The sequence below is a fragment of the Chanodichthys erythropterus genome, chromosome 2 (assembly GCF_024489055.1).
Source record: "Chanodichthys erythropterus isolate Z2021 chromosome 2, ASM2448905v1, whole genome shotgun sequence".
NCBI classification, from domain to species: Eukaryota; Metazoa; Chordata; class Actinopteri; order Cypriniformes; family Xenocyprididae; genus Chanodichthys; species Chanodichthys erythropterus.
Genome location: NC_090222.1, coordinates 17,631,708 through 17,654,968, shown reverse-complemented (window position 1 = coordinate 17,654,968; position 23,261 = coordinate 17,631,708). Strand labels below are relative to the sequence as shown.

The window sequence follows — 23,261 nt, the reverse complement described above, 5'->3', positions numbered from 1 at the left end:
TACACACAAAATGAGAGAGAACTGAACTTCTAATTTTAATGAGCAGTCCTGTGGCTGTACTCCTCACTGAACGCGTTGCATTTGATTGCGTAGAGATAGACACATTTAAAAACATAAATTGCAATAACTTATCCGATGTGAAACTGTTTTATCCTCATTTTTGTTTCATATTATGTCAAAGTCATGCTTTGTAACATGACTGTTCTCATTCAAATCTGCAATTTTTGTGTTTGTTTTCATACACGCGCACGCAAATACTTTCACTTTGCACTTATTCGTACTTCCAAAGAAACACGATGACCAAAACCTATGTTTATTGGTTGAGATGATGATGGTTTGAACCAATCTGGGCATAGGAGGTGGAACTAGGCATCAACAATCGTTCCTGTTTTGCTTAGAGGAACAAACCACATGCTTTGCCTTAACGAATCAATGCTGCAGATTTTGATGACTCACCACGGAGCCTCTGAATGTCAGAATAAGATAAATCACTGGATAGCCAAGAATCTCCTCTTTACGGTACATTTAGCATACAGCATAAAGCATACAGATTGGATTAGCGATTCAAAAGTTATTAAAACATTTTAGAACGTTACTTCTTTTTGGCCGCCGGTGGCCATTTTAGTTTTTGTTAGGCTATATAGGTGTGATAAGACGTTTATTATGATAATTATTTCTTATTAATTGCTTATTATTATTATTATTTCAGACATCTTATGGAAAATTACCAACTATTTATTGGGTGGGCCACAATTCAAAGTAAGTTAGCCCATACCCACCCGTAGCTTTGCCACTGATGCAGGCAATGCGTTATTTCAGTAAAAATGATATGGACCCCTGAAGACCCTCATGATTGTCAATAAGTATATTAAAATATCAGATTATTTGACCTTTTTATGACAAGGTAGGCAAGTTCAAGTTGTAAAATGTCACAAAGTGCGACTTCCCAAAAACTATGAATGAATAATTCATGATATTTGTAAAATACATAAATAAAATAAAACCATACATACACTGCTAATTTTACAGTGGTCTCTTTTTTAGAGTAAATAAATTGAAACTTTTCTTGAAAATTGAAATGTTTTTCACAACAATATGAACTTGGCACGTGCATCAAGCTACATTTTTAAAAGATTATTTCTTATATTTATCACAGACACTCTTACAGTATATATCATTGACCCATTTTTTTTTTTCTCTGATTTTTTTTTTTTTTTTGGATGAAGGAATGATTGTCACATTTTGCTATGTGGTTTTATTTAGTGGGCAGCCCAAACAAGCGTATTGTTTTACATTTTTGGCAAATCTCGAATGAAGTCTTTCAAAAAACCTAATGAAGCATCTGATGAGCATCCAAAAATGAAAGGCGGTTACAGTTCTACATGAGCCAAAGTGAATGTAGTGCTCCTATCTGTTCAGTGCGGTGGGGAGAGAATGGATTGGGAGCCAGTGGAGTGGCACAGGATGAGTGGGAGGTGCTGATGAGAGGAGATGAAGGAGGAGGAGAGATAGAGCTGAAAAGCCAGCAGTCTTACAGCATCCCTCCTCACACCTCTCAGACACACACCGCTGTGAGGAGGGAGCTTCACTGACAAGAGCTGAATAATAACACTCAACACAGGCATAGTAACACAATTGTGTGCACTGAGAAAATGATACTTTATAGCAAATAAAAAAAAAAAAAAACTCATATGTTACAGCAAAATGTATTAGTTTTTTTCTCAAATTATACTTATTATTTCGTTTCAAATCTTAAATACAATACAATACAAATAAAAAAAATATATTTTCCCAAGGACAAAAACATTTGTATTTATTATATTTTATATTTATATAGCTATAATATTTTTCGATTACATATTATATTTTATATTTATATAGCTAAACAAAAACAAAATAGTTTTTCTATGGGGAGTGTTATTTGCTTTTACACAAAATGAACAAAACAAGTTTAAACCAAAAATGCTAATTTTCGATTAGACCAATATAAAAATACTCTTTAAATAAATGAAACAGTCTTTTAACTTTTTTCAGTGTGGACTGATCCACAAACAGAAACTTTCTGGAACTAACCTTCACTGTTAAAACAGACCAATTTGTTTGTGAACTTTCGTCTATATCCGCACAGACAACTTGGATTGGAAATAAGGACACGCATCAAATTACACTCTCTCAATCAGTCACACACACATGCTTTCACACCACATCTGGCCAGTCCTCACACACACCGGGTGCCAGAAAAGAAGCCGGATACACACTGTGCACATCAACACAATCTTCATGGACACTGATACACTCTCACAGCTGTCAGCTTCCTCCTGTGCCCGCCTCAAAACACACAAACACACACACACATTTGCAAGAAGACACTTGGCTTTACCCACTAACATGTAATTTCAGGCACAGATGCGCAGGGTGACCACACACACGCACGCTCGCACACAGACATACACTATAAAATTGGTGATAGGGAGCACATGCGCTCAAATGGCATAATGACACTTACACTCATGTGCACCCCAGAACTCCACTGCACAGACGACACACAAGCATGCTGCGGTTTGCACCGATGCAACGCACGGAGCCTCTTGCAAATCACTTTAGTAGAAGAGCGTCTGCCAAGAAAATAAATGTAAATGTAATCGGAAATGGTCGCGTTATTGGCCTCATCTGCCCTCCGCTGTGCAAGCGCCGTGACTCTTTGTTTGACATGGTCATTATTAAAGGTCAATGGGAATGTTGTTAACATGACAAAAAGCCTGTTGTGGACTTTCAATCTTTGACACGACTGCTATGAAACATGCACGGTTTGGATTGTTTTACAGGTATCACCGACTCCCGCCATGTGGCTTTCATGGGTCATTTGGGCGTTATGGAAATGTCTGTTTGCTTGCATGTTACGAGGTGTCATGAATCGTTAATGAAGAAACGGAGACATGAGCAGAATTAAAAATCAACTTCACAAGGGAAAATTTACTCATGGTTAGCTCATGTTAGTTAATACATCAACTAATATTTTATGAACCTTATTGTAAAGTGTTACCAATATTTTTAATGAAATCTTTCTGCCCCTCCACTGAAGGACCATTACACCAAAAATTTGACACTTCAAATAGTTCATAATGACATCGCAAAAGTAATCCATATGAATCAAATCTTTTAATCCTAGTCTTTTGAGGAGACAGAATTGCTTTAACCTATATGAACAGATATAATTTAGGCTTTTATTTACATATTGAACAACGCACATAGAGCACATCAAATATAGTAAACATGGAAGTGCAACCATACTTTCTTGACATGCGAGAACAAACCTTATTGTTTGTTCTTATTTTACTGTATTGATTAAAATACTAAAGCGCATGTAAAGCACTTCATTATAGTTAAGTTTATGTGTGTTATTCAATATTAACTTTAAGTTAATGTAAGTTAAATAAGTTTTAAAACAAAACTGCATGCATTTTGCAGAAGAACATTGTTTTGGTTGTTTTTTCAGGAAGATGTACTAACAGTCGTATTCAGATAAGTAATTGAATAATCAAATGTAAACTACATTTGTAAACACTACATAGTCTTACTGTACACACTGAATATAAATGAATCCTTATTAAAGCTACTTAAGTTATTCAGTTAAGATCAGTGAGTGTTTTTCCTTTGACATTTGTTGTTTAATTATCATTAATGACAGAATGCAGCAGGTATATTAGGCTGCTATCATTTTAAGAGCTAATGCACTGACCCAATATACTGTTACACGCTTTTTTTCTCAACTGTGTACGTTTATTTAAAACAAAACCCACTGTGTTTATGTGAATATTCTCCAAAAAGGCATTTTGAAATTTTTGTGGGTACATGTTTAGGTGAATATCCGAATCCCATTTGCTTATCCGTGTTCGACTCCGACTCTGCCTGGGGATCCTTCTTAAATAAGCCTTTAATAACATTGTTTAATATCAAACACATCCCACAGTTTAGCAACAATAGACTGCATTTTACAAACTCACTTGGCTGATTTGGATGCTAAGTTTGGGATTTTTGGGAAACTCATGTAAGCAACAAGGCGAACTCAAACGCCAAGTCAACACACACACAGATAGTGTGCGAGCAGCGAGCCCCAAAGTGAGATCACTTTCATTTGCGTCTTCACTAAACTTTGTCAACTCTATGTATTTTAAGGCTTGCCAGTTTAGACATCCAAGCGATTTTAGACTATCGCATGTGTATTATTATACTGAGCTACTGCGCTGATGCTTTGTGGCACACAAACACTCATACAGACAGTAGCTGCACATCACGTTAAGATTGCACAAACAGAAAGGAGTCCAGAAACTTATTGTCACTAAAGTAGCTTAGAAACTTATAAAGTTATAGCATATATTTTTCTACTTTTTAAGTAACTACTTACAACCCACAGCTTCACAATTAACAGAGAAATGGGATGACTAATTCACACACGCAATCGCTCTCTCATTAACGCATTCAAATAAATGTACTGGTACTGTGCTAATTTATATGTATCTGATTTACAAAGAACTGAAATCTGTAAGAAATGTTACGAACCATAGATAAAATAACTGCTGAGATTGAGCTGTTGTGTCGGAGCACTCTTTCATTAGCACACCTTTAATAGTCATGCATATTTACAGTACAAACCTTCTCAGTGAACTCTGAGGGCAAAAAAAGCATCCATTGATTTGAGGTCATATCGTCCAGTGAAGGAAAGGAAGGTGTGTGGATTGAATGCGGCAGTAGCACAATAATCATTTTACCTTGATTATCTTGTTTAAAGTTACGATTAATTGCACAGCCCTATCATCCAGGAATGAAACAAGTATTTGTGAGTCATTGTATTATTCATTCAAAACCATAAAAAAAATCCATTTTGTATTAATTAAACATTTTTTTAAATAGACTGCTACAATTAATATTTTGTCAGAACCTCTAGTAAATTATGTGTTATTTTGTTTAGTTGTCTTTTCAACTAAACAAAACAAAATGTAGAATCGTGGGAGAAACATGATCTCTATCTGAAACAAAAAATTGTGATTCTCAATTTATCCAGAATCATGCAGCTCTAGTTCTTGCCATTTCCAAATGGGTGATTCTCCGGAGGTATAATGTGCTCCGAGTAAACCTTATTAGACAACTAACCTATGCCACTCCCACACTATTTTACCATAAATGCTTGTCAGTACATTTGGTAGTGAATTTTATCCATATTTCAAAGTTTTATTTATGAAATCACATCAAAAGATGTACTTCAGTCCTACTTAAGTGGATCAAAACATCTTAATTTTAACAAATTCCATTTAATATAAATTTTAAAATGCATTTTCATTCAATTGCAACAAATTAAGCATCCAAAAACATTACAATCAGTTTGCACTTAAGTATATTCTTTAAAAAGTGTATTTTTTTCTGTAATCAGTATCATTGCTTATATGTGAATAAAAGCATAAATTAAATATGTTCATCATATAAAGTGATAGTGTCTCTTCAGATACTTGGATTAAGCCACTCAACTTAAACTGATTTCTGTCTTTATGAACTTTTTGTAGCTTGAAAGTTTGTGAGGGACAGAAATTCCTCTGGTATCATACAAATCCCTTCATTTGTATTTCAAAGATGAGTGAAAATCTTTAGGGTTTGGAACAACATGAAACGACAGAATTCTCATTTTAATTCATTTTATTTCATTAAGCTACCCCTTTAAAGGCAACAGCATCTTAAAGAACATTAATCAAATTCAATTCCCTGTTTAATGCTGACTGGTCAGAATCCAGAGTGAGGCCACACCCATCATTTTACAGTTTTTTGAAGATTGTGTATTGAGCTCTTCGGATGAGCTTATTAAGCATGTAAAGTACTATGCTATTAGTATGTATATTAGACTCAAGGTAATCTCTCTAGGTAGCTTTTGTGCAGTTGCCCCTAATTACCACGTGCGGTAGGAAGAAAGAGATGATGAAAGAGAGAGAGAGAGAGAGAGAGAGAGAGAGAGAGAGAGAGAGAGGTGTCTGACAAAGCGATGAGGGGGAGCTCATAATTCCTGTACTTTTAATGAAAGTTGTTAAGAAAGCTTCACTGAGGCAACTAAGCAAACAAAAATAAAATTAAAAAATACTCTGTGTCAGAGTCGCACAGAGTTTAAATTAATGCATCATTTCATAAATGCAGCCTTGCGTTGTCCTATTTCTTTGAAACAGATGACAGTTGTTGCCCAATGAGACAGTTTCTCTCATGCTCAGCACACCATGCTGTGAGTTAACCAGCAAATTATGGCTGTAATAACGCAAGAACACCCTCCTCTCTTCAATCATTGAGACAGTGTATCTATAGATATTTAAAAACTAAATGCAGTCAGCAGTCCTAAACACACATGTACAAAGGACAAACGGGATAGGTAAACATAACTCAAAATAGTAAATGCTAGACCCTAAAGCCACATACCATATTAAAGATATTAATAATTTATGAGATTTAAACTACATGGCAAACAGTTGTTACAGTCAGACGGCGATGCACGGATGTAACAGCACTGCTCATATAGGCCTACAGCAACATTAGATTACAGACGCACCAACATGCACACCTGTGCATCACATGCTTGATTACACTTACAATCTCACTCTCTGTCCTTGCCTATCTCTCCTTCTCTCTCTCTCTCTCTCTCACACACACACACACACACACACACACACAACTGGACTGATGGTGAATACTTTGAACAACAAGTAATTTGAACAAACAATCTACACTACATGGATATTTGTACTTCATACCTACATTTTTCACATTTCAAAAACAACACAAAACTAGAAGTGAGGAGGATTAAAACATGTATGAGTGTAGCAATAACAAAATGTATTTTGCAGAGTTCAAAAATTAGTAATTATTGCTGGTCCAGCTGTTTCAAATTTTTACTTCATCACATATAGTAATACATTTTATTTTTAGAAACGTATTTGATATGTGTCAGAAAACATAATATGTTCATACTTTCTACGGAAAGGATACTCAAAACAAGAGAATATTCTGTCATGATTTACTCACCCTCATGTCAGTCATTCCAAACCTGTTTGACTTTTTCTTCTTTGGAGCATACATTTTTTATTTGTACATAAAATGGGAGTCAATGGTCATCAAAACTGTTTTGGTTACCAGCTTTCTTCAAAATATGTTTTGTGTAGGTTCTGCAGAAGTTATACAGGTTTGGAACGGCATGAAGGGTACATGAATCTTTTTCTTTTTTTTTTTCCTTTTTACTATCCTATTAATCATTTTTAGTTATTTTGATATATTAAAATCAGCAGAATTTGTAACACCATCACAGTATACAAATGTTTCAGTCTGCAAGGCATAAAAACAAGTACATGGCCAATAGGCACAAGATATTATGCAACTGTAATTCACTGTAACAAAATGTGTAAATGTAATTTGTTGTTAACAATTTTATTCTAGCATTAGTAAGTAACTATGACAATAGAGTGGCACAGGAGTAATGTAATACTAATTCGCCAGTGATTCCCTTGGAATCAGAGTTGCCAAGTCCGCAGTTTTCTCGCAGAATTGGGCTACTTTAACACCATTGCCGCGGGTGTTTTTCATGTCCGCGGGTTGAAGCGACCCCAAATAACATGATATTTAGCCCCTGGAGTGGAACACCGCCAAAGAAGTGGAGTTTACTCCCCAGAATGTGATTTTTTACATTTTTAGTACTTATTAGAAACATACATTATTGGCTTATAACTCTTTGAAAGAAGACTTTAAAAATCTCAAGTAAAAACACTTCTGGAACCAGGGCTGCTGAAAAACTGGACTGTGCACTCTATTAGGCATACTGAGAAAAAAACATTATGTACTCCATTTCAAAAACATCTGCGATATTAAAAGTTATCAATGAACAATTTCTGTTCTTGCTTTGATCTAAACAAAAATAATTCGGCTTTATCTTTTCTAGATCTGTGTCAGGTAAAAGCATGCCGTCTTTCTTGTCATCATTTTTCTCCATTAACATACTGAACTGTCAGTACGATCAATCAGCACCTTGAATACATACAGCCTAAAATGTCTCCTCAGTCGGGTCCACCATTATCCGTGTCATTTCACTGCCCCTGGATCTCATCTTGTTTCATCCAACAGCTGCTGTACACATCTCTGCACCTCTCCACTTCACAGAAACAGCCTCACAATACCTGTCTTATCACTAGAGACCTCCCCAAGGGGAAAAGCACGGCCTCACTGGCTTGATTTTCAGCCATTGTTAGTTTACATCTGTCAATAGCGTTTTATGGACTTGTCTTTGATTGGATATCGGAGATGAATGAATCAAGAGATGCCGTGGGAAGCTGTCAGGTGAACTGCCTATGGAAGTGAGGGAAGTCTTGCAGGGATTTCCGTGGTAACTGTACAGGACCGCAGTTGTAGTTAGACCGAAATATCTGTGGTTACGGTAACCGTGGAGATGGGTGAAAGGGAGGACTCAGCTTCCTGTGGAAACTCATGGCTGATTAGAACAGGATGCCACAGAGTGCTATACTTTGTGTGTTAACGTTTCCTCTTAATATGCTAACATTTCCGGCTCCTTGTTAAAAGTCGTTTCTGTTTCCCTTTTCAGAGCTTCTTCATCACCACAATGGATCATAGAAACACGCTCTTCCTTTTTATTCTCCTCCTCCTCCTCCTCCTTCCATTGCTCCTTTACTACCACTTGGCCTCAGCTGTATACACTATAAGGCGCTGTTTTCACAAAATGCTTTTAAAAATGTTTTTTTTTTATGTAAACATGCGCTAGACAGACATGTTTGACTGTTGCGCTCATGACTTTTGCAGCGTCTTGCAAATGACACGTCATTTTAAAAACGACACTTAATTTAATATGGAATCACATTTCAGCAACATAAAAAATGTTTTAGTAAATCATAATTAAGACATGAAAAATCATAGTTCTGAAATAAAAAGCCTGAATTATTTCATCCTAAGACATCCTAAAAAGACATTATAATAGAATTAAAAAATCATTCTGAAAAGAAAAGTCAGTCTTTTTGTTATAATTGACTTTAAATGTCATAATTATGAATTGTATCTCATACTTACAACTTAGTGTCAATTTCGACTATTTATCTAAAATGATGACATTGCAGATAATTTTACTTTTTATGTCATAATTGTGACATATCTCATAATATTGACATTAATTTTGACTCATCTCTTAGCATCTCATCATTTTGACTTTTTATCTCATACTTGTTCAATGTAATCATTTTTTTACTATTTATGTCAATTATGATTTTGTCATAATTTGACTTATCTCTTAGTATACAATTTTGACTTTTCATCTCAATTAGGATTTATCAAAGCATGATTTTTTTTTTTTTTTTATGTGGTGGAAAATGGCTTCCATAAGTTTTTTTTTTTTTATTATTGAAAAAAATGCAAAAAATAACAGCAACAACTTGACCTAGTAACTTATAAATTAGAAGAAACCAGTGACGAATACACACACACGACTTCCATAAGTTAAAAGAAGTTTCAAATGCATTCAGTGTGAACGGCCCCTAAAGCAGCAGTAACTCTGTATGTGTGAGACATGGTGGGGGCTGCTTTAAATGAGTCTACAAAGTCTGAGCAACTGTGGGGTCCCACGTGCTTTCCCCATCTGACCCCGAGCACCCAAACTGTGTCTGAGGTCTAATGTAAATTAGGATGGCCTTTATCAATAGCGAGCCAGTCTAACCTCTGGGGAGTCGGGGGAGAGGGGAGCAATGTAATCTCTTCCAAACACCAGCCTATGATCTCGTTAAAGACTAATTGATGTTCTGTGTTAACGAGCTTTACCTTAATTAGTCACATTTAAGTGAACGGGGGATACTGAGAGGGAGTTGGATGCAGTTTGGGGCATGCTGGACTCATCAACACAGCTATGCGAGCGAAAAAAAAAAGTAATCAGATGGAGAGACTGATAGAGAAACGCTGAAGAGAGGGATCCAGCAGAAAAAAAAGAGATGTTAAAAAACCAGCAATACTCTAGAGCCTGAAAGCCCAAGAGACGGAACGATAGAGAGGATAGAGAGCAAAGGTAAAGGAGAAGATAAAGAATCAATGCACTGAAACAGAAAAGGAGAAAGAGGAAGAGAAATGCAAACGTTGATTCAAGGCAAGCTGCTCTCATCTTTCTGTCTGAGCCCTCCAACCATGTTCAGTCTCAGATATTCAATTCCTCTTCTCGCTTTCTTCCTCTCCTTCATTTCCTCCTCTCACTCCCTCGTTCTGTTTGCACTGTATTTCTCTTTTCCCCATCCTTCACTGTATTTCTATGTCTATGAGTCTTCTCCTCCCCATCAGCTTCATCTGTATCCACACCCCAGCTACATCCTCCTTTTCAATGCATTATAGTCTCTCACCTTCTTTCATTCTATACTCTTTCATTCTTTCACTCACCCTCCTTCTTTATAAGTGCACTCCCCCTCCCTCTACAGTAAAGCCTGGAAAGCAGCTGTAAGACAGACCGCTGGAGTGAAGCTATATTGACACTGAAGGCAACACATTAACATTACTGTGCGCATTACAGTACTGCAGTGTGTGTGTGCAGTCCTTGGTGATTTGTGTGCCCAGTATCCACAACATGCCTTGTTCAATAAATGTGCTTTTTTTTTGTCATAGGCCATAATCTTTTCTCACCCTTTTTTACCTGCAGGACCAGATACTGTATGTACATGAAAAGAGTCTCAAGACAGCAAATCAGTACAGCGTGAAGCTTACGAAAGGTCACGTTGCACAACATGCTGCTAGTACACTAAACATATAATTGGACTAAAGTGTTTTCTGTGTATGATGTATGCCAGCACTGATCTCAGGCCTGTCTTGGTGTATATTAAGACCTCACATTCCCTCTGCAGGACTCCAGGCTCCATCGTAACAGCTTTAATAAGTTTGGCGCAAGGAGGGAGTAAAACTTATTACAGAATATGAAGCAGAAGCCCCACATAAATGATTTTACTTCATCTAAACGCCAACGGTTTGATTCATATCGCAGGAGGAAAACTGTGGGCCTATGATGGGCTCATATGAAATTAACATAATGAGCGCTGCTCATAAATCTCACTGATTTCTTACCCAACTATTAAAAAGCAAATGGCCAGACTTGGAAAAGCGACAGCAATTGGTGTATTGAGATATTTTAATTCTCAGTCTCCCCATTTAAATGATTATTAAAAAAACCAAAATAAAAAATAGTCGAAAATGAATAGGCTATGCTATGTAAATAAGCTCGCATGGCACTGAAACACCAAGAGTATCAAACACACATACACTATGAGACACTGAAAACTGCTCAGTAAAATTGACAAATCCGCAGTTTACATACACAACTGGAGACGAGCAGCCTGACAGCGCGGCACATCGGCACGATCATTAGCCGCACCGAAACAGCATTTTAAATACGTTTTAATATTCAGTTGCTTCACAGTTGTTGTTTTTATGAAAATCACTAATTGTGCCCGCAGACTGCGCGTGTCTCAGTGCCGTTTCCAGGCGCGTGCGACAGTGCGCGCGTGCGTTTTCGCGTGTTGCTGTAACCTCTGCGCGTATCTGTGCAGTGAGAGTGCAAGAAAAGTCTAAGTATGTGCCGTTTCACTGAGGAACAAGTGGGCTTATAAGCACTGGCATATGTGCGCGCGTGCAGCAATGACAGAAGGGTCAAACCCCCGCGCGCGCCGGCCGTATCCATCTCTCTTTCGCGTGCCATCCATCTTTTCCAGTACCCTCACCCGGAGCCACCGGTGCACTGTCAGTGCTATGTCTCCTCGCTCCACGCAGTCAAGTCCGTGCAGAAACACAGCAGTATTCATTAAACTGTTACTTACTGTGTTTTCACGCGCCTGTCCCCCCTCTCTCCTTTCGGCCCTCCATTCTCTTCACATCATTCCCCTCGAGGTATCCTTTTTGCGGCTTCTCCGGGGAAAATACACCTAGAAATATATATATTCTACATGTATTCAATTTTCGCGAGCTCTCTCTCTCTCCACCTATCTCCCGCTCCCTCCTCTCTCTCTCTCTCTCTCTCGCTCCTCTCTCCCACTCTCTCTCTCCCTCTCCCTCTATCTCCGCTCTTTTGTTAAAATTCAGTATATGCGCCTCGTCACCTAGCAACCGTCAACCGTCAACCTCCCTCTCTAGCGCGCGCGCGCCTCCCGCCTCTCTCTCTCCCTCTCTCTCTCCATCACTAGCGACACGTGTTGAATGCTAAACTTAGCGGTGTGGAATAATATTAATAACTGGGTGGCTCGAGGTCTCTTCCTCTGCCTCTGCCTCTCTCTCTCCCACTCCACACACACACACACACTCACACACACACACTCATTCTACCGCGCGCACACACCTCCTCCTTTCGCTCGCGCATATCATCATGCAATATAAATATTTACTAGAGCCACTCAGTCCTCTGTTGCATGCCCCCCGCAGCCCCCCTCCGTTTCTCTCTCCCCTCCCATCATCCCGTACTGCGAATCAATGGTGCCGTATCGCCACTTCTGCTTCTCCGAGCAAAACGGAGAGGTGTGCGTCCATCACGCTGTCCATCCGTTTCACTGGACACGCGTGTATCCATACAGCAAAGACTGGGAAAAATACGCACCGACCGTGTGCGCGCGCGCGCGTGTTCTAGAGAGTGAGTTACCGTTGCTTATGCCGGGAAAATGGATGGAGTAAGTAGCTTGAACTGCAGTAGCCTATTAATGGAGTATCAACGTGTTAATACATGCTTATTTTATAATAAATATTTTTTCGATAAGCGCTTTTATATTATTTCACTGAATCTAATTCTCTTTTTATATGTGGTCGGATGTGGTCACTTGTCAATCGATTAATAAACCACTAACTCAATAGCCCGTGATTAATACTGACACTCTGTGTTTCATTTAGTGAGCTCGAATGATAAATGGTCAATGTTTTTTTTCAGAAGGTCACTCCTTACTGAATCCCAGCGTGACGCAGCGCTATTGATGAAATACCGTTCAGCCATTTAAAGCGCAGTCGTTTCCAACCCTGTTCCAGGAGCTACACATTTTGGATGTCACCCTCATTTAACATACCCATTTAAAGTCTTGGAGTACTCTACTAATGAGCTGACGAGTTTAATCAGGTGTGTTTGATTTGGGAGACATCCAAAGTGAGTACTGTTGGGGGCCCTCCAGGAACAAGAATGGGAACCAGCCTTTTAAAACATATACTGATCAGTTTCCTCATCTCCTCATCTGAGGAAATGTATCAGCATCATGTCTGTGCTAGAAAATGTACTGAATATAACAGTCAAAACACTCACTCATTCAATGCTTGAGTGCAATGTAATGCAAGTTCATTCATATTGGCTCCATAATTATATTATTAGTTGTTATTATTATCAGGCCCTCAATAGAACGGGGACCACTTGTAAGTTATAGGATAAATTAGCACTAGGTCACAACTTTAACTTACACACTGAATATTTGAGCAATGCACTAAAGGTATTTGAAACCTAACCATATAATATCTAAATATTTATGAAAGCCTCTGACCAAGATGGTTGGAATAAAATGGCAGAGCTCACATTATATTACCTGACAGACATCACTACATACAGTACATATTTAAACTATATATTTTTAAAGCAAAAACAATTTGATTCATCTTCAGCATGAAATTGAAGTTCTATAATTTTCCAATGTGCATTTCCCTATGTTATTTGCATCACAATGCAAAAATTAATTAATTAATTAAAACGAATAAATTGTTTAACACAAAAATCTTAAGGTGCCTATTAGACAAATAAACGTAAATGTCATATTATGAAACGTTACTTCATGGGCAGCTTACAACCCAGTAGCTAAGCCTTCCTTTAAAGTTATAGTTCAACCAAAAATGAAAATAATGTCAGGTTTGGAACAACATGAGAGCTGGTGAGTTTAGATGATGACAGAATTTTCCATTTTTGGGAGAACTATCTCGGAAACATTTTACAATGAGGTTCATTAGTTAAACATTATGTATTAACTAACATGAACTAACCATGAACAATACATTTGTTACTGTATTTACTAATCTTCGTTAGCATTAGTTAATGAAAATAGTTGTTCATTGTTTGTTCATGTTAGTTCAAAGTGCATTAACTAATGTTAACCAGATTTTAATAATGTATTAGTAAATGTTGAAATTAACATTAACAAAGATTAATAAATGCTGTATAAGTGCAGTTCATTATTAGTTCATGTTAACTAATGTAGTTAACTAATGAACCTTATTGTCTTATCTCTTTAAAGTCATGATAAAATGGAAGTAGTGACAGATCTTTTCTTCTGTATGAGATACATCTGAGAGTACAGATTATCGAAAAAAAGAGGACTTAGTTCTAGAGAGTCGGACTTGTAACCCGAAGGTCGTGGGTTTGAGTCTCGGTACCGGCACACTGTAAAAAATAATTGTTGGTTTATCTTAGTTAAAAGTTACCTGGTTGCCTTAAAATTTTGAGTTCATTAAAGTTAAATTTATGAACATAATATAATTTGAATATAATTTGAGTTAATATAATGAAGGTGTGTGTTCACGTGTGTGTGTGTTCAATAATCACACACTCAACAGTGCACTTGGGTGAAATGCAGAGCACGAATTGTGAGTATAGGACATACTTGGAGACACGGCACATCACTTTCACTTTAGAGAGAATTCTGTCATTTTCAAGTTTCGGTTATAACATTTTGATTAAACATTACAAAGTAAAAGTTAAAACAAAACTAAACATATGCACAAATTAATTGTTCACGTTAAGATCTATAACATGTATTTAGAAAATAGATAGGGTGAATTTTAATTTCATGCTGACTGTAAGACTAAATGGTGCAACCAAATAAGGTACAGGCTTAGTTCTTACCAGCAGTTACTAAGCCCCTAGTGTAAACTTTACATCCCAATTTAAAGGGAGGAAAAATGCCAATTAAAGTCAAGGTGACCAATGTTGTATTAGACATCATTGAAAATTCAGCTGAAACAACACACGTAAATCATGACAGAAATTATTTTTGGGTGAACTATCCCTTAATTAAAGTAAGACCATACAAATGGACTAGTTCAACCTACCCGGGTCATCACAATGATTTGTGTGAGAGAACAAGGGAACCAGTGCTCTAGTTGTCAGGTTGCACATACCCATACATCAATCATCAGTTTGATTCCCATTGGCCAGCGACAGATGTCAGTTGAATGGTTCGCAACATAAACTGTCACAGCGAATGAGGGTGGTTTTGAAGTGAGGGCATGTTAACAAGTTTCATTCAGTGGAATTTATGTTCACACCCTTTTCACCCTTTTTCTCTCTCTCGGACTCTTTGTATATGTGTCCTGTTGTTTGAGTTACAGCTCAGAGCACAACAGATGAGTAAACATTGATAGTCACAAGTAAATCCCATCAAATCAGATTGGGGAATGCAAAGGCTACGCTCCCTCCTGCCCTAGCTCTCAGTTCCTCTTTTTCTCTCTCTGTTGGCATTTCTTTCATTCTCTCTTTGACTACTCGCAGAGTCTGATTAGAGTTGATAAAGAAAAATCCCATTTAATCAAGTAAATAGTAGATGGAGGAATTGAGCGGCAGTCCCAGAGGCACAAGCAGGGCCTTATAGGAATCATATTGAAGGTTCGTACAGGCCTTGGGATAATAATATGGACTACGACATGGCATCTGGCATTAGTGTCGGATAAAACAACCAGACGTGAGGGAGAAGTGCAGAAGAAGCTAATAGGAGAACTAAAGAGAGTGACTGCCTGAGGGAAGATGGAGAGAGTGAGAGCCCTATTCAGCAGTGCCACACAGACTTTCCTTTCACACTGGGAGACCTCGACGACGATTGAATTTTTTCTCGGTCCGAGCTGTAATAGAAAATAACCAAGTACTTTTGCGCAATAGCTGTCAGCGACCTTCTGAGAAGAATAGGGCTAATCCTTTACGGTGCCCTCGCAGAACGGCTCTGTTCAAATCCGCTACATTTCATTTCTTGAATAAATTTTCTTCTTCTTAAAGATAATTTTTTCCCCCCTCACAGTGAGACTGAACCCTGTCTTTGACTGGGCCTGTGTTAAACGTAGACTCGAAATTAGGCTTTCAGCAAAGAAAGAAAAAGCTACAGAACGTCACATTCATTTTCACAGGCGGTAAATGATAGGCTTTGTAATCCCGAGCTAATTATCGCAACAAGCGCAAATGTACATCTCCGTTTTTCAAGTATCCACATTTGTGAATATCTAAAGACTTTGTATGAATAATTCTTTAAGACTCCTTGCTTGTGTTGGTACGGTATAGTTGGAGGGTTCAGAAGGAGTTGATGGAAGCCACGAGAGCCTTCAGTCCCCGAAGTTATTTCTCTGATCACTTATAATTCCATTTAAACAGTATTACTCTCAACGAACAGCTTCATCCACAGCTAATGATGGCATGATGCCGCATGTTTCAAGATCCTTCTTTCTCTTTCTCGAGAGGTATTTGACGGGGTCGGACAGAGATTCGATGAGAAGATTGGAAAGCCCTTCATCATCCAGAGCACTGGGGGTTTGGGCTTTATCCCAGTGTGTGCCAAGTTCTCAGATATATCGGTTAAAAGCCCCAACCAATCAGTGCTCGAAGCTGTCTAAAGATGCAGAACCCCAGTGTACATTGTTCTATTCGCTCATGTTTAAGGAATATTCTGAGTTCAGTACTAGTTAAAGGATTAGTTCACTTTAAAATGAAAATCACCCCAAGCTTTACTCACCCTCAAGCCATCCTAGGTGTATACGACTTTCTTGTTTCTGACCAATACATTCAGAGTTATATTAATAAATATCCTGATACATCCAAGCTTTATAATTGCAGTGAAAGGGACCAATGCGTATGAAGCTCAAGAAAGTGCATCCATCCATCATAAACTTACTCCACACGGCTCCCGGAGGTTAATTAAGGCCTTCTGAAGCGAAGCAATGCATTTGTGTAAAAATACCCATATTTAACAAGTTAAGTAAAATATATAGCTTCCACCAGACAACCTTCTGTATTCAACTTACGGAAAATGCGTACCTGACGTCGCGTCAGTTAAGCTTTTTTCGTAATTTGAATACGGAAGACGTAGGACGTAGCATAAGCTTTTTAAACTGCGATAGGCGCTACACTTTCTTAAATACGGAAGGCGGTCTGGCAGAAGCTAGATATTTTACTTTATAACTTGTTAAATAGGGATATTTATCTTATACAAACGCATTGCTTCACTTCAGAAGACCTTTATTAACCCCGGAGCCGTGTGGAGTGCGTTTATGATGGATGGATGCATTTTGTTGAGCTTCATACTCGTTGGTCCAGTTCACTGCCATTATAAAGCTTGGATGCGTCAGGATATTTATTAATAGAACTCCGATTGTGTTCATCAGAAAGAAAAAAGTCATATACACCTAGGATGGCTTGCAAGTAAGTAAAGCTTGGAGTCATTTTCATTTTAAATTGAACTTATCCTTAAAGCTCAATCGACAGCATTTGTGGCATAATTCCAGTTGGGGAAACTTACAATGGAAGTGAACAGGACCAATCCGTAAACATTAAAATACTAACCGTTTCAAAAATATAGCAACAGAACAATATGTGTTAACATTACTGTGTTTGTGGAGGGGTGATCATTTTTTGTGTGAAGTTTTTTTCAAAAACCCTGAAACAGCTGTAAAATTATTATTTTAACACCTTTACAGCTCAAAAATAAATAAATAAATGCACATGTCATCACAGAAGAATTATTGTACATGCTTTTATAAAATGATAGACTTCACATTTCTGTTTTTTAAATCATTTACTCCTATTGTAAGCGCCTCAATGTAACCTTGATTTTTTTTTTTTTTTTTTTAAGAAAACAAGAGATTAGTTGACTGATAGAACTTAACCTTGAACCCAGAAAATTCCTTTTAAGACTCAAAATTGACAAGCTACATCAATGCATTTTTTTTTCAAATGTACATATCTCAAAATTCCTTCATCAAGTGAACCAAGACAAGAACCAAGTCTCCGCCATGCATTTTTTCCTCTTTGATAAGCTGTTACACTCAGATGAACGTCAAAACACAAAAGAAAAGATCTGTCGCTACTTACGTGTAATCTAGTTCATCTACCAAGAAATTAGATCGTTTCAATTAAATAATTTTGTAAACGTATGGTGCTAAAATGCTGTACAAACTGAAAACACAAAATTTGTACAAAATATGCCTATAAAATAAAGTAAAAATATAAAATATAAAAAAAGGCCACTCTGAGTGCCACACCAAAGTTTTAAACTATTGGCAATCTTGGAAAAAAAAAAAAGAAAGAAAGAAAAGAAAAGAAAAGAAAAGAAAAGAAAAGAAAAGAAAAGAAAAGAAAAGAAAAAAACACATATAACCTGCTTGGTTACAGTATATTGGAAAGGAGAGCATTGTCAAGAACTGACAGTTCGGGAGAGTCACTTGAATTTTTCCAGGGGTGTAAGTAATACAGAGAAAGTGTAAACAGGTTTCATGTCAATTGTCAAACAGGTTTCATTTCATTATTGTGTATTATAATGGTAATGCTGGAATGCAAACAAGCATGACCAGGGACGTGCACAGACATTTTGGGGGCAGGGGCTCAAGTGGAAAAAAGGGCACTTCTCATAATTATTTATTTTAAAATAATAATAATAAACCCTTAAATATATTAAGACAACTCTGACTTCCCTTACACTCACGCAATTGTTTTATACTCCACAGATTTCTACAAAATAATCATTTCACACAGAGACCATGGTCTTTATTATTCACTAAGTTTATCACAAGAGAAGTCAACAGCAACTATTTTAAGGTAGCTATATATTTAGAATAAATGACTGAACCAAGGAGAGGGACATAGTTTCACTAATAATTTGTTTATTTTGCACAAATCAATAAATCGTTTTAATTTTTTGGGTGTTATTGGAATATTTCTTTCACGAAGTGGACAATTTTAAGATTTTGGTCTATTTTTTTCTGCCATGTCTTTTACTCTAATGGAAAGAAAACATTTAACCCTAACCCTACACATTTAGATGATGTTTGTTTTAAGCCTACTGCTGTAGATTTCTTCTAAATTAAATTCAAAAGAAGCTAATCTGCATATTTAAACACATCAATAATTTTTTTCCTGAACTGTTATTAATACATTATATATTATAACAAATGCCTGCAGAGGGTGCCAAAAGCCTGCTGATTTTTGTTGTTACACAGCACAGCACGATCAAATCCACGATCAAAGCCACCATGATTAAAACTACGCATGATTAAAACTATATTATTAGTTAAATAATAATATTTGGCCACTTCTTTGTGATAAAAATGCTACAGCCACTGTAATTTCTTCAACAAGAATATGTGGACATCAAACATGCAAAAACAGCGCGAGGGTTTAAATTTTTATTTAAGTATTATCCTATGTAAGCATAGATTTAAGAATAGCATTATGTAATGCTGTATTATGATTTTTAAATAGTTTTAACAAACCATGCATCCTTAGAAAACTGTCTAATAATGCGGTTCAAGGATGCTCCTCTTCTGGTATTGGCAGCCCAACCGATATCTTTACCATGGCTTAAAACGCAATGCATAGCACAATAAAATAATTTAAATTATAATATGACATAAATTTCAAAAGTATCAAATCAGGGAGAAGTATTGATGCTGGACAAACTATTAATGCAGCGTTAAATGTATAAATAACCCTTAAATAGCCAAATCTTTCAGGTTTGTGAAAAAAAGCTAGCCTACCTGAAAGCAATGGGTAGATATCCATCTAGGGTTTTTTTCTTTTTCGCTTCTTATCGCCAGACAGCAGTGGCATTTTTGCGGGAATGGTTGTCAGAAGTTTTCAGCCAGCAGCAAACTCGAGGTTAGGTGGGGCGGGGCGGGCGCACACGCACGGAGTGAGGGCATCTGAACTCGACAAAGCCGACCTGATATGGTATTTTTTTTTAATTTGTTTTATTCAGTAAATATATTTGTTTGACAGGGAAGCTGAGCGCAAACAGGAATATATATTCATTTATTAAAAAATAAAATAAAATAAAATAAAATAAAATAAAATAAAATAAAATAAAATAAAATAAAATAAAATAAAATAAAATAAAATAAAATAAAATAAAATAAAAGGCACCACAGAAAAAAGGGCACTTTCTCTCAAGGAAGAAAAAGGGCAGGTGCTCAAGCCCCTTTTTTGTCTATGTGTGCACATGCCTGAGCATGAACCATAACATCCACTGCAATTTTGATATTTTACAGCAAGTAAAAAATAAATAAATAAATAAATAAAATTAAAAGTAGACCATTACACCCATACTGACTTTGTCCTGCTGATCTTGGTATCCACTATTAATCTATCCTCTGCCCTACAAAACCCCAGGAACGAGAGCAGCAGATGTAGAGATGATGTAGTGTCATAGGTGTAAAAAATACATTATAAATAAAGATCAAAAATGTCTGCACACTCCACGGACACAGTCGCTCAACCAGCTCTCACAGATTCATTCAGAGCACAGCAGGCTAGTTTGTGTTCAGTTCTCCCTCGTCCCCCCTCTTTTTCATGGTTTCCACTGTACACTAATACAAACTACTGCACACAGGCAACTGGTATCGCTAGCCAAAATAAGATATTGAGTCTGTCGCTGCCTGCAAGATGACAGGGTTTAGTTTAGCCTGATCCGGTTAAGCTGATAAAACAATTGAACACAACAGAAACCGAAAGACATTACCATTTACTCAGAAGCTGAGCCGGTTTCTTTTGTTTGGAGATTGAAGGTGTAAAACTACTGTGCTTTGAGAAGACAACATAGTTATGCTAAGTAAAGAAAACAGGGCAGTTTACAGTGAAACCAAAATCACCAGAGCAGAAAACTATTATGCTTTGCTGGGGGCGTTCAAATTGCAAATGGGGGCTGGATCTGCTGAGAAAGGGTATGGTGGAGGAGATGAAAAATTTCATAGACTTCCTCCTGTAATGCTTAATTACCTCTCTCCTGTACTTGAGGTAATCTTTAATCAGATGAGCACCATGGACTCTAAGGGGGTGCGTGAGTGCCCTGCAGCCGCCTCTGATCAAATTCACGCACACACAGCTTTGTTTTTCAAATCATAGTGGGGAATATCCATAGACTTCTATTGTTTTTATTCTGAGCTAATGATATTTTGATTCCCTATATCAATTATATTATATAAAACGGATAGTTCCGGCCCTTGATTCTGATTGGTTGAGTCGCATTCAAAGACATTGTAAAATATATAGCTTAAAACATATAGCTGACAGCATTACATAAAGGTGTGTTCACGCCACCTCGTAATTCCTGTAATTAAGAGATTCTAGCTTGTAAAAAGTGTTCTCGTCCTCGTAGAGCTCGTAATTACAGCTTGTAGGCTGGGAGTTTTCTGAAAGCTCCCAAGTGTATCACGTGGCTGCTGTATTATGCATTATGTAGAAGAGTATTGTGAGAAATATATCGAGTGACTGAGTGTCTACCTGCATTCAGATTTAGCATGTTCATAATAAAAAATCCATTTGAATGTCAGCTGCGATCTTGTCCTTTTAACATTTAATGGGATTTCCCATGCCCTGCTGACACTGACAGCACTAGTCAAAGCATTCGTCATTTGCATCTTGTTCCGTGTTCACAACAAGTTTCAATATAAAAGTCTTTGCGACTGAGTGATTCGCTCATAAAGACAACAAAGATTGGCGTAATAAACGTAACTTCTGTTGCTGTTCACAGTCAGGGACTATTTTTTTTCCAGAGGAAGGAAGCCTTTTAATGATTTTACTTCATGAAAGTTGCATAGATATTTTTTGGCTTTAATATTTGTATTGCGTAGTATTCGTTTTATAAAAGCAATAAGCTCTGTGAAGCTGTGGTTTACAGTGAATATATAACAGCTAAGGGGGTTTTAGGCACTCTGCTCAACGTTGTGCCTAACAACAAGGGGCCTTAGCTGTTATAAATTCACTGTAAACCACAGCTATATATATATAAATCCCATCCTTAACTTTATATACCATTTTCAAGAAAAATTACAATGAATCTAAAAATTTCATGTGGGATAACCATCAAGCAAATAGTAGCACAACTTTTTCCCGTATGTCTTCAATATATGTCACTGTACACAAAAAAATGTTTTTAAATATATTTTCAAGAATGTATCTTTACAAATGTCATGAATTATTCATTCATGAATATCTGTAAAATTACATATTGCAACCTGAACTACCTTCTCTTGTCATTTCAATGTCAAATCTGCTATTTTAAGAGACTTGTTAACATCGTTTCCCCCCTGCAAGTTTCTTCTTTTCTTTTAATAAAGTTTTTTTCTTCTTTACAATACCATGACAGTTGTACCACACTAACATTATTGAATTTTCACCCCAAAAATATCAAAATAACTTTTTTTAAATGTATTTACTAAATTTTATTACATTTATTTATGTATTTATTAAATACATTTTTAATGTTTTTGAAAAGACGACTACATTTATTTGATCAAAAATACATTAAAAACTTAATATTAACAATTAATATTGTGAAATAGTACAGTTTAAAGTAAATGTTTTCTATTTCAATGTGATGACAAAGCTGAATTTTATCCTTCATAAATCATTCTGATATGCTGATATGGTGCTCAATAAACATTTCATATTATTATCAAGGTTGAAAACAGTTGTGCTCCTGATATTTTTTGTGAAAACCATGATACATTTTTTTTCAAGATTCTCTGATAAATATAAAGTAAAAACGAACAGCATTTAATTGAAAGCAATCATCTTTTTTGCATTTTAAATGTCTTACAGCTACTTTTGATCAATTTAATGTGTCCTTGCTGAATAAAAGCATTAATTTCTGTTAAAAAAAAATCTTACTGACCCCAATCTTACTGACACTTTTGAACAATAGTGTAAACCTCTCTCTCCCTCTCTCACACACACACACACACAATCTGGCAGAAAGGATTCTACAGGCTGAGCAAGTGCATTTTGTATTGTAAACAGAGTGTGAATGTTTGATCTGGGGCAAAGTGAAGTTATATTGATATATTAGAGAGCGGGACAAAGCAGGAAAGAGGGAGAAAGTGAAAGTAGGACTGTAGTTATGAGAGATGAATAAGATGGAGAGCTGGTATTGTGTGGGAAATCAGCGGAGGAAAGTAAAGCCAGGTGGAGGAGGGAAGGGGAGGAATGAGTAAAGGAGGAAAGAGAATAAAGA

General features: G+C 36.8%; 1 protein-coding gene across 1 annotated transcript in view; it reads right to left on the bottom strand.

Moving 5' to 3' along the window:
* The window catches only part of LOC137029197 (glutamate receptor ionotropic, NMDA 2D), an 83,785-nt gene extending 62,986 nt beyond the window's left edge, over positions 1-20,799 (bottom strand). The window contains exon 1 of the mRNA XM_067398750.1: positions 20,769-20,799. Coding sequence (XP_067254851.1) covers positions 20,769-20,771 — 3 coding nt within the window. The 5' untranslated portion in view covers positions 20,772-20,799. The remainder of the gene's footprint in view (positions 1-20,768) is intronic.
* Positions 20,800-23,261: the final 2,462 nt, after the last annotated feature.